The sequence below is a fragment of the Carica papaya genome, chromosome 5, assembly GCF_054855325.1.
Source record: "Carica papaya isolate Zhongbai chromosome 5, ASM5485532v1, whole genome shotgun sequence".
NCBI lineage: Eukaryota > Viridiplantae > Streptophyta > Magnoliopsida > Brassicales > Caricaceae > Carica > Carica papaya.
In genome coordinates this window covers 34,448,587-34,461,362 of record NC_142313.1, presented here as the reverse complement: position 1 = coordinate 34,461,362, position 12,776 = coordinate 34,448,587, and the positions used below count along the sequence as shown (strand labels likewise).

The 12,776-nt window shown below is 31.7% G+C and overlaps 1 protein-coding gene and 1 long non-coding RNA gene across 2 annotated transcripts; one reads left to right on the top strand and one right to left on the bottom strand.

Annotated features, from left to right (window-relative positions):
• The first annotated feature begins 1,207 nt into the window (after window positions 1-1,207).
• LOC148265798 (uncharacterized) lies at window positions 1,208-3,612 on the top strand. Its single transcript, XR_015819252.1, has 2 exons — window positions 1,208-1,574; window positions 2,105-3,612. It is a non-coding gene; the product is annotated as an uncharacterized LOC148265798 (long non-coding RNA).
• A 4,226-nt stretch (window positions 3,613-7,838) lies between these two features.
• On the bottom strand, window positions 7,839-10,086 carry PDLP8 (plasmodesmata-located protein 8). Its single transcript, XM_022033857.2, has 3 exons — window positions 9,203-10,086; window positions 8,206-8,313; window positions 7,839-8,105 (listed from the first exon to the last, which is right to left on the bottom strand). The coding sequence occupies exons 1-3, from the start codon at window positions 9,936-9,938 to the stop codon at window positions 8,101-8,103; spliced, it is 849 nt and encodes a 282-aa protein (XP_021889549.1). The 5' UTR covers window positions 9,939-10,086; the 3' UTR covers window positions 7,839-8,100.
• Window positions 10,087-12,776: the final 2,690 nt, after the last annotated feature.

Below are 12,776 nucleotides of genomic sequence, written 5' to 3'. Positions count from 1 at the left end.
CCTAGCCCTTTACAGGTGTGCAAGAAAAAAAACTATCTAGATATCACTTGATAACAAAAACACAATCGTACAAGAATAAGTGATAGGTATTGTTGTTTGAGATATCACCTGATGGAGAAAAATATATCTACAACTATAATAAATTCTTCCTGAGACTGTTAAAAATATTTGAAGAGATATGCTATCTCAATATAATACTTTGTTAAAAATAGAAAGAAAAAGTAAGAGAGACTAATAGAAAAAATAAAGTTTTTATTTGTGGTTGTTATTGAAAACCTTTAAGTATATAAGTATATATAAGCACTAATACAACTCTTAAATTTTCAAATACATGAATGATAATTAACTCTAATTTATGAACCATAACCTATAAAATCAGAAACCATATTTATATCCTTAACTCTATATAAGATAAAGAGTAACCAAATTATTATTTTAAACTCCTTAGTTAAGTCTCCTTATTGTAAATTATTATTTTAATTCCTAGAAGACAACGAATCTCTTTAACTTGCAAATTATAATTTTTAACAGAAACAACCGTATCATGCACACGGCCCTACAAGATAAAACTCAATCAGCACATCAAAAAAGCCAAGAAACAGTTTTTAAAGAAAGCAACACAAAATAAATCATACCCATAACCCAAAGCTAAAGTCTTGCCATAAAAGATGTCAGACACAACCTTGAGACCAACAAAGGAATAACACAGCTCTATAGAGATTGTCGCCTACACAAGTAGAGCTGTTTTATATAGGATGGTATAATACTCCTTTACTGACCTAATACATGTAAAAAATGAAGGTAAATAAACAGAGAAGCACCCAAGATTTTGCACCCAGTTAGTAGCAGATGCATAAAAAAACCCAAGCTATAAAATAGCAAATAAACGAATTAAAGCAATTTTACCATCATAATCTTGTACAATAGAGTTGCTAAAGACAAACAATAAGACCACAAACTAGAATATTTTTTTATGATTGAAGCAAATACATAGACACAAAGTATTATTTCATTATAGAATGCATTTTTAAAAAGAAAGTATGGTTCAAATATGTGAAGACTCAATATCAAATTGCGGACATTCTTATAAAGTCTTTAAAGTCCAAACACTTTTAAAGATTGCGAGTAAGTCTTGGAATAAGGAAGAAGTTCCAAATTAAGGGGAGTATTGAGATTAATTTAAATTTTGAAGATTGTTTAGATTTAATGCAAGTGTTAATTTATGTATTTGTTATTTTTAAGGTACATGTAACATTTAAGTACATGAGTTTGGTTCATTTTTATGGTATGGACCTATGCTACCTATATATATCCTTTGTAAATTGAGTTTGTGATCAGGCAAGAAATATACAAATCTTCCTCCTAAACACCTTTCTTCGATCTAACATATTCCCCAGCCACGATTTCCTGGTAGAAGAACCTTCCTTATTTTAGGGAATGATTTTACCATCGAGTTGTTTCTCTCCTGATGTCGATCCAGAATTATCACACTACTCAAGGTCTCGAAACATCATTATGTCGTCTTTTTCTGGTCCTCTCTTTCTAGGCTATTTCCTCTTTGTTTCCCGATTAAGGTTAGTGGATTACTTAGCTCTTTTGCTTGTATCCTGCTACTACTTTGGTCGAATGTTGTCGCCTTTTCCTCTCAAAGCTCTTTTATTTCTTCAACATGGATCCATAATAGTTGATGGTCAATCTATACCTTGAGCACTTTTTAAATGGGTTTATAATATGGGACTTGCAGATATAATTTTTCCTCTGTAATTTATCTCTCCCAACATATCATCATGTAATTGAATTAATTTGCCTATAAAGTTCCCTACAAACAGGAAGGACTGGTGAGACCATGCATGTAATAGATCCCCTTATATTCCACCCACGTCTATCTCATCCTTTTTTCTTTTACAATGGACCATGGGTTCTCCTTTTTAAGCAAATTTCTTTTCCCTCTTTCAAGTTCTTTATTGCTTTATTCATAGCTCTAAGATTTAAATATGTTCCCATAACATAGTTGCCCCTTCAAAGTTTGACATTAAGAATCTCTATGTTTCCTTTAATTATATTCTCCTTCACTTTGTTTATGTTCTGTTCCGCTCCATTTCAGCCACTGCCCTTCTCTTCAACCAAGAAGTTCCAAAAGTCATCACGCGCATTTCATACAACTCATCAAAGTTATGGACCTTAATAGGTCCCTGATTTGTGCTAGAAGCTTTCATCAATGCCTGGGCATTGGATTTTTTTGCAGCTTGTTGTTTATCAATGTGTTTATCCAATAATCGTTGCCTTCTTTTACATTGTCTTCCCTTTGTTGAATATGTGATTCAAAATTAACAACAATTATTTTTTACTTTTACTGTATTTAGACTTGGTCTAAGTTAGTTTTTATTTTGTGCATGATTTTTTACTTTTTGTTGAAACATGTTTCCAATGTTGCCGAGTATCTCTACTTCTTTGTTGAGTTCAATTGAGATATGATGCCTATAAAAAAGTAGCATTGGTTATGAAAAATAATATATCGCTGGAAGCAATCTTTAGTTCACTTTCTGCCCACTAATTGTTTGACAAAATTCCTCTTCTGAAATTCTCATACTTGTTAGCTGTTATATTCTCTCTTTTGGAGTGTTTAAATTTCTTTTTTTCTCCAAGTGGTATCAGAGCAGGTTGAGAATTAACAGATCTTGTGAGAAGAAGGGAATCTCCATGAAAAATGGGAACTTACTGAGTATTGCACAGTCAGCCATTCCCATCTATAAAGGAAAGAGTTACGAGTTTTGGAGTATCAAAATGAAGACCTATGAGAATTGGTAGAGAATGGGTTTGCTGATCCAGATGAGGAGAACCGGCTAAAGGAGAACAAGAAGAAAAATCCAAAAGCATTGTTTTTCATCTAACAAGCAATCCATAACTGGGTTTTCTCAAGAATTCCAGCAGCTAATACCTCAAACCAAATATGGACAATTATGCAAACTGAGTTTCAAGACTCAACAAAGGTAATAATCGTCGAACTTAAAACTCTTTGGCATGAGTTTAGCTTTAATCATGGAGGAAATGAATCAGCACAAGATTTTTTTTAGAGCAATTGCAATAGTTAGTCAAAGAAAATCATACGAAGATCAAATAACTAATCAAACTATTGTTGTAAAAATTTTAAGGAGTTTAATTTCCAAGTTTAATCTTGTTATAACTGCAATTGAGGAGTCCAAAAACTTGTTTAAATTTTTATTTGATGAATTAATGGGTTCTTTGTAAGTCCATGAGGCAAGGTTAAACAGATCAATTGAAAAAGATGAAGATAAAACATTTCAAGTGAAGGGGGAGACATCCAGTTCAAGAGAATTTGACAAGACAACAGTAGGAAGAGGTCGGGACAGAGATGCAAAGAACTGTGGTAGATGAAGAGGCAGAGGTTCTGAGTAAAAGCACTCCATTAATGAACAAAGAGAGAGCAAGAGTGGCATCCAATATTATCAATGTAAGAAGTACTGGCATGTTAAAGCAGATTGCTAGTATAAAAAAATGCAAATCAACTATGTAAAGACAACTAATGAAGAAAGTAAGTTGTTCATGACTTACTATGATATTAATGAAGTTGCAAGTGATGTATGATTTATAGATTGTGACTACTCCAACCATATGTCAGACATAAAGATAATATTTAAAGAGTTTGATGAGACACAAAAATGACAGTTAAGATTGAGGATAATAAAAACATTCAAGTTGAAGAAAAATAAACAGTAGCAATTAAAACTAACACCGATAAAATAAAACTTCTCCATAACATGCAATATGTTCATAGATTATCATATAATCTATTAAATGTTGGACAATTAGTGGCTTGTGGCTAAATAGTTTTATTTGATGATGGAGCTTGTGTTATCAAAAATAAAAAGATAGGTCAAACGATGGTTAATGTCCAAATGACCAAAAACAATGCGTTTCCACTTGAAGTCTCAAATGTGAAAATTTTTGCTTTGGTTGCTATGCAAAGAACAGCTCATAATTGTGACATTTAAGGTGTGGACATCTTAATTACAAGGGCTGTAGTTGCTGGGTCAGAAAGGTAAAGTTTTAGGCTTGCTAGAAATTGATTCCTTTGATTAGTGTGAGGGTTGTATTTATGATAAATAAACTAGACATTTGTTTCCTATTGGAAAGGCTTGGAGAGCAATTACTTCTTGAGTTAATTCATGTTGACTTGTGTGGTCCAATGAACACAGAATGTTTTGGTGGCAGTAGATATTTTTTAATCTTTACAGATGATTTCAGTTGCATAAGCTGCGTGTACTTTATGAAATTCAAGTCAGAAACTTTTGAGAACTTCAGAAAATTCAAAGCTTTGATGGAGAAGCAAAGTGGGCTATGCATTAAAGCTCTCCGTTTGAATAAAGGTGGTGAGTCCTTATCAAATGAATTCAGCCACGTTTGGAAAGAAAATAGAATTCGCTGGGTACTAATAACACCTTACACTTGGAGTAAAATAGGGTTGCTGAATATAAAACCGTACCGATATTGAGATGGTAAGAAGTTTACTAAAAGGCAAAGGACTTCTAAATCAGTATTAGACAGAAACAGTGAATATTTCAGTGTGTTTCCTGAATATATCTCCCACAAAGGCTGTGTTGAATCAAATATCCAATAAAGCTTGGAACGGTATAAAACATTCAGTATGCCACTTAAGAATTTTTAAATGTGTTACTTATGCTTTGGTTAACTCTCAAACTCGCCAAAAACTAGATGAAAAACCAGAAAAATCTATTTTCATCTATTATTATCTTGAAACATTTATGTTATATAACATTTTCATTGGCAAATTGATAATCTGTAGAAATATCATATTTAATGAAGAAGCAAGCTAGAATTGGAGCAGCAGCAATGCTGGAACTTTCGATTATGGTAGTTGGTATTCTCATGTCTCAAATTTCGAACTATTTACATTTATCGATAGTGATTAGGTAGGCTCACTATATAATAGAAAGAGCACTTCAGGAAATGTTTTCGGCCTTGGATCAGGTGCAATAATATGAAGTCCAAAGAAGCAAGTCACAACAACATTATCATCTTCAGGGGTAGAATGTGTGGCAACCATTTCCTCAGCTTGTCAATGCATATGGCTTAGAAAAATTCTTACTGATCTTCATCAAAAGCAAGAGAAAACAACTGAAATTATTTGTCAGACCAAGTCCACAATTGCAATGGCTAAAAATCCTGCATTTTATGGACGAATAATGTACATCAAAATCTGCTCTCATTTTATTCGTGAGCTAGTGGCAAAAGGAGAGATTGTAGAAGTTTTGGAATACTAATGAACAAGTAATAGATATATTCACAAAAGCACTTCTATATCAGAAGTCTGTTTACTTCAATCACTACTTGGCGTATGCAATTTCGAATTAAGGGGGAGTGTTAAATATTTGATTCAAAATTAACAGCAACTATTTTTTACTTTTACTGTATTTAAACTTAGCCTAAGTTAGATTTAATTTTGTGCATGATTCTCTACTTTTTGTTGAAGCACATTTCCAGTAATGCCAAGTAACATTGCTTCTTTGTTGAGTTCAATTGAGATGTAATACTTATAAAAAGACAACTTTTGGTTATGAAAAATGAAATAGAGCAAACAGTTTCAGTTCACTTTCTGCCCACCAAGTGTTTATCAAAATTCCTCTTGTTGGCTGTTATATTCTCTCTTTTTGTAGTGTTTGAATTTCTTTTCTTCTCCAATAACCTTGTCCCTTGGTTTTTCAGCCTTGCCTCCCACCTAAAGTTCACTAGTGCAATATTTTGTTAAATTCACCGACAGCTTCTCTATGTTCAACCCCATTTGCCTTTTGAATAACCCTCTTAACCTCTACCTGGGATCTACCTGACAAGTGAAAAAGAACTCCCCTTACCTATCATTTTTCTCCTAAGCATGTAAATATCATTTTTACCTCCATAACTGCTAAACAAGTGTTTTTCAGTTCGGTTCCTGCGCTGATGTTATCCACGAAGACAGTAAAGAAAGACTTCTGCCACTTTCAAATCCTCGTTTAAGCCTCAGTATGCAGTTCCAATTTCCTTTGTTCCTTCCTACATCTCTTTACATGAGAAACCTTCACTCGAAAAGAAATAATATTACTTAAACATGGGAACATAATCTTGTAGAAAAATGGATTAAATCTTCTCTGAAGAAATCTTATAATAACACTATATACTTCTAACATTTTTTTATTATATCAAATTTTAACTTATATTTTAAGGATATCTAGGTCAATATATCTAGGTTTTTTTTTTTAATGTTTTGTTTTCTTATTTCCTATTTATCATCTCTTGCAATCATAAGAACTTAAACATAAAATCTGAACTCTCTAATAATTATATAAAGAATGACATCATATTTTTTCTAAAATTCTTTTGAAAAAAACTCACTTGGTAGAGTTATTGTTTGCCTTATCCATTTAAACTCAAATCATAGTATTATGGATTTACCTTACCAACAATAAGATGTGCCACAACTTAATGAAAATTTGATATACAAATAGCACAAAAAATTTAATACACGGTTAAGAACATACAAAAGTTTGATAGATAAAGACGTTAGATATAAATTGATTCTAACTTTGAGTATTTTTATTATTCTAAATCCCATGTTTGAGATTGTTGCTTTCACTTGATCACCAAAACAACACTCTCTTAACTTATTACTCATTTCATAATCATTGCTTTAGCTCCCTTAGCTACCAAATAATTCTTTAAGGTCTATTAGCTTTTTTCCTCCACCTTTTAAGGCCATCGCCATTATGTTTTAGATTTTTCCATCAATTCTTCTTCTTCTTCTGCCTTTTTCCATTTGCATTTCTCTCCTCTAACCACACTCATTTATGTTTTTTTTTCCTACGGAACAGACAACACCGCAACCACTGAATCTATGAACTCCATCTCTTTAGACTCATGTGCAGCACTCAAGTCGAACTAGCACTAAATCTTAAGTATACACTTCCTAACTCTTCATCTCCACTGCTTTCTCTGTCACAAGTTTCCTTCAAAGTTTATATATCAGTAAAATTTAAAATTATCCACGAAGACTCATAAGACAATTCTCTACTATCCTAGTGATTGCTCCTTGCAATAATTTAACATACATATGGAAAACAACTCGAAGACTCATTTGACGCACAACAATTTTTTATTATAATATACGAATTTAATTTGCAAAAGCAAGATGATTTGCTTATGAAAACCCAAAAAGCAAAGAATGTGCTCTTCAACTTGTAGATATAATATAATTAGGTTAAGTTTGATTTGATTGGCTTCTTTTAACTAAAAATTGTTCTCTTTCAACTTCTCCACACGAAAGCATCTTTCCCTTTCTAAATTATATCAACAAACCAAGCTGGTAATTAAATATATTTTGTTTCTGGGACCTGATATTAAGTATTTTTTTTTTTTTTTCTAGTAAATATTAACATTGAGTTTAAATTTTATAGAATATGAATGTGAGTATATTATAAATGTAATTAAAATTTGAAGAAAAAAAGCAATCATCATGATTCAAAGTAACTTTACTAATTCAGATTATTTTATTAAACATAAAAGAGAATATAAATATATAGTTATCAAATCAAAAGTAGAATTGAAATTGATTTAATTATACATTAAAAATCAATATAAAGTCTCAAATAATATGGGTTTTCCTTATAACGGTTTATATACATATATGTATATTTGTACAGGGTTACTCTTGAGTTAAACCCAAAATAAGATGTTGAGAAAAATGAGTGGAATTTTACCTTTGCGGGTGAAAAGATTTGCAAGCCCAAATGAAAGTGTTATTAAAACAATAATATTAAGCCCATTGCTTGATAAATTTATAAATATGTATTAAAGAGCGTATGGGGCACAGATTCTAAATATGATTACAAATTTTGAAATCTTAATAAATTAATTAAAATAAGAAAATTTGACGAAGATAAACGTTGGTCCTCTTTTTAATTGAAAAAACCAAATGATGTAATTAAAGATGGCACTGCAATATTAAAAATTAACCAACGTTCTAATTAATAACAAAATCAAATCTTTCTTGCTGGTGGGATCCTCGTCATCTCCATTAATCTTCTAGTTTCATTCTGTTCAAGAGGAAAACAAGAACATGGAAATGGCAATCAGTACATTATACAATGTTATGGATAACAATTTAAAAATTATGATTAATTTTATAATACACACCCATTGCTCTTCTGCAGAATGAGAGAATAACAATTAGAACTGCAAGACCTGCTAATACTCCCACAATAATTGCTACTGTTTTTCCCATTTCATCTTCATTGGAGGAATCTTTTACCCAACAAAAAGGAAAACACAAGACATTAATGGGAATTAGCTTCTATTCCATAAATTATAAAAAATATATATATATTATATTATCTACATCTATACATATATCTAGTGGCTGTTAATGGAACAAGACAGTACATGAACTATCTATAAGTATTCAATTATATATTCGCAAAATATTGGAACCATTCTCTTGAGATTTTCTACATCATATTAGCTTTCAACAGAACTTTTATAGCATATCAGCCGCTATGTCGAATGAAAATGGGTGCTAACTAATCCTTTCCATTTGCAAAAACGAAAAACGATCATATACATATACATATACATGTGTATGTTATACATGTGATGCTCTAAAGAATAGGATGCCAATTAAGTCTCTTTTTATCCAAAACGCTGATTAAAATTAACCCCCTAGAGAGGAACAATCAAATATGCTATAGCTAAACGGAGAAAGGAGAGAAATTAAAGATGAAAGAGATAACAGAGCCAAGACAATAAGTAATGGAGGTGCCTAAAAGTAAGCAACTAAAGTATATGTATATTATCTGCTTTACAAAAGATTACTTCCCAAAATTTTCAACTCCTCTCTCTCTCTCTCTCTCTCTCTCCCCCAAACCCAAGAAAGATGTATAACTAAAGTAGTCATGAAAAAATATATCTATAGATATGAAATATGGTTTGACTCAATTCCTGTTATAGGTCCTTTAATTGACATTTACGAAGCTTCAATAACACAATCTTTATTCTATCGAGGTAATAATAAGACAAGTGATAATTTGATTTTAAAAAAAAACAGCAGTAAGTTCATGCAAAGGAAAAGACAATCTATATATATATATATATATATATATATGTATATATGTACAGTAGTAGTAATTAGTTGCACCTGACGACGAGGAGTCGTAATAGCCAGAAGCCCAGTACCGAGCATAACACTGAGCCAAGAAAACATCAGCAGCTGCAGCTGATCCACATAAAGTTTTCAACTTTCCAACAGCATCAGCCAGGCAAGAAGAACAATCAGCCTGGTTCAAATCACCTAAACACTGTGCAAAACCCTCCACCAACCCTGAACTGCTAACTTTAAACCCGATACCACTTTGCAAATCTGCTAAAACATCATCTCTCCGTTTATAAAACTCCACATCATTGTTCACGCTTTTTCTGCACTTCTTGTAAGCAAGACTCGTGTCAAGCTTTCCCAAGAAATCTATGCGCTCGTATCTCAAAAAACACCCTTCAAGCTGAAAAGAAGCTCCGTAAGAGTAAGGACAGACGAGACCAATTTGGTTTACAGCACCTTCAACACATTTGTTGCAGTCAGTTGGGTTCAGATCGCCTCTGCACTGGTACAAGCCATAAACGACGCCTTCTTGGGATGTTGGTGAGGTCCCATTTCCAATTGCGTAGCTGTTGTAAGAGACTTGAGATGAGGAGCTCACGACTGAGGAGAGGAAAGAATTGAGAGTGGATTCAAAGGGTGAGTTAGGAGAGTATTTTTCTTGTGAGCAGCCTGCGTAGATGAAGACATGAGCAGTTACTGAATAAATGTTGAGAGAAAACAAGAAGAGAAAGAGTAGTGAAGAAATTTGTATTGAAGTGTGAAGTTGAAGGTTTCTCATCTCACTCGGAGGCTTCCTAATTTGTTCTTTGGGTTTGTGTTCATCATTTGTTTTTGTCTTTGTTGTGTGTGGGAATTGTAATGTACGGGGAGTATTTTCCTTTTCCTTTCTTTTTTAAAGAAAAAGAAAAGAAATTTCCCATTTTATCTTTAATCCGAATAGCCTCATATATGTGTACGTATTTTAAGAGAAAACCTATATATATAAACTTGAGTATATAAACTAGTGCCACTGATTTTCCCTGAAAAATTAAGATAGGTATATATACTTATTTTATCAAACTAACTAGTAGGTATGATATAGAATTATATACGGATAAAGATAATGGTGATGGATCAACCAAATGGAAATATATATATATATATATATATTAAAATACGGATCAAAAAGAACAAGTTGGTGGATACCCTGCAACTGCGAGAGTATATGTACTAATTTCTTTAGATGAATAAAAGCATATATACATAAATATGATTCCATTTTTCATTTTCTGCGTACACAAGGCTGCCAGCTGAAGTGGCTCTTTTTCTCACGTCCATCAATTTTTTTGCATCACTTGTGTTCTTTATTGAATACATAATGAGAGTGGCCAACTAGCCCATTGTGCAATATAATGGCCCAGCCCATTTAAAGATAACATTTTACTTTACTTTATATCGCAGAGGCTAATAATTTGGACCACCAAACATTATTTCTTGCCTTTAGTTATATAGATTCATAAGGTAAAATAGTTGAGCAAAAGTGACAGTAAAATCACATACTTTATTCATTAACCATAAATAAAGGAGGTTCTGTAGGGCACTTCAAATTACCGTGGATAGATACATTGGAATTTTAATTCAACAAATTATATTAGATTCATGTATGAATTACTTGAAGGTAATGAATGCGGTGGATGTTAGGTTCTAAAAATAAATAAAATTAATTGTGTAAATTAAGTTAATTATAAATTAATTAACAGAAATTAATAATCATAACCCTAAATTAAATTAATGTACAATGAAGTAAAAATTAATAACTACAAAATTAAATAAGCTCAAAATTTTATATAAAAAAATCTTTCAATATAAAAGAAAAAATTACGGATCAATCTCTAAATTAAATCCATTATTAATAAAAATAAGTAAAAAGTAATTCATCAAAAATTAAACCCATAACAGAAAAAAAAAAAAAAAAAAAAAAAAAAAAAGCAATCTTTTCTTTGTACAGAACTTAAAAGAAAAAAGGAAAACAAAATCAAAATTTAAACTTCTTTGAAAAAGACAAAATTGCGATGATGTCACTAAGAAGAGAGAATGGAAGCTACCTTTTTTTTTTCTCTTGGCAGCCACTCAAATCATATATATATATATATATATATTTCTCTTCTTCTTCATTTTTTCCTCTTGGCGCATAGCCTCTCTTCTCATACATATATATATATACCTCTAAAAAACTGCAACCCTAATTTATTTTTTTTCCTTTTTAAATTACTTATTTGTCCTTTTTGGGCTAGACACATAACCAACAATCTTCCCTTCCAGCCCATGAGAAGATGTCCACCATACATTACTCAATGTCCAATCAATCTCACCTTCTTATAACAAGACTGATGCTTCTCACGAATCACTATCTTGGTCAGCACGTCAGCTAAATTTTTATTAGTGTGAATCTTTTTCAATAGCATATCTTTATTATCCATGACATCTCGTATCCAATGATATCTCACATCAATATGCTTAGTACAATAATGATATGTGGCATTCTTACTCAAATATAGAGCACTTTGGCTATCACAATTCATTACATACTCATATTGCTTCAAACCCAACTTTTCAAAAAATCTTTTCATTCAAAGCATTTGTTTATCTGCTTCAGTCAAAACTATATACTTTGCCTTAGTTATAGATATGACAACATATTTTTACAATTTAGACTATCACAATACAGCTCCCCTGCAAAAGTAAACACATACCCTAAAGTAAACTTCTTACTATCAAGGTCACATGCCATGTCTGCATCTGCATATCCCTCTAGAATTGATTCTGAACCTCTAAAATACAAGAACATCTTAGAAGTACTTCTCAAATATTTGAAAATCTAATTTACAACTTCCCAATAACTCTTACCAGGATTAGAATAAATCTACTTACCAAACCAACAGCACGAGCAATATCTGGTCGAGTGCAAACCATAGCATACATCAAACTCGTAACTACAGAGGAGTATGGAACAACTGACATTTTTTTTTTGTAGTAATAAGATATAATTTCTTGCTAAGTGTGAAGTGATTAGCAAATGGTACGTTAACTCACTTTGCATTCTTCATATGAAATTTGTTTAAAACCTACTCAACATACCTTTCTTGTGACAACCATAACTTTTTGGCTTTCCTATCATAAGTAATCTATATACCCAAAATCTGTCGTGTTGGTTCCAAATCTTTCATATCAAATGAGCCAAACAATTTTCTTTTCAAACCACTAATCTCTGTAGTGTCTTGTTCCACTATCAACATATCATCAACACAAAACAACATAATGACAAACTTACCATCTGGGAATGTCCTGAAGTACATGTAAAACAACATAAAGCAACATAAGATAATTCCTTTTTTAAACCATAAATCTCTGTAGTGTCTTATCCTACTATCAACATATCATCAACATAAAGCAACAAAATGACAAACTTACCATTTTAAAATGTCTTGAAGTACACACATTAATCTACATCTGTTCTGGTGTAGCCATGATTGACCATGAAAAAATTAAATTTCTTGTACCATTCTCTCGGAGCCTGTTTCAATCTATACAAACTCTTTTTCAACCTGCAAACCATGTGTTCTTTTTCTTTAACTTC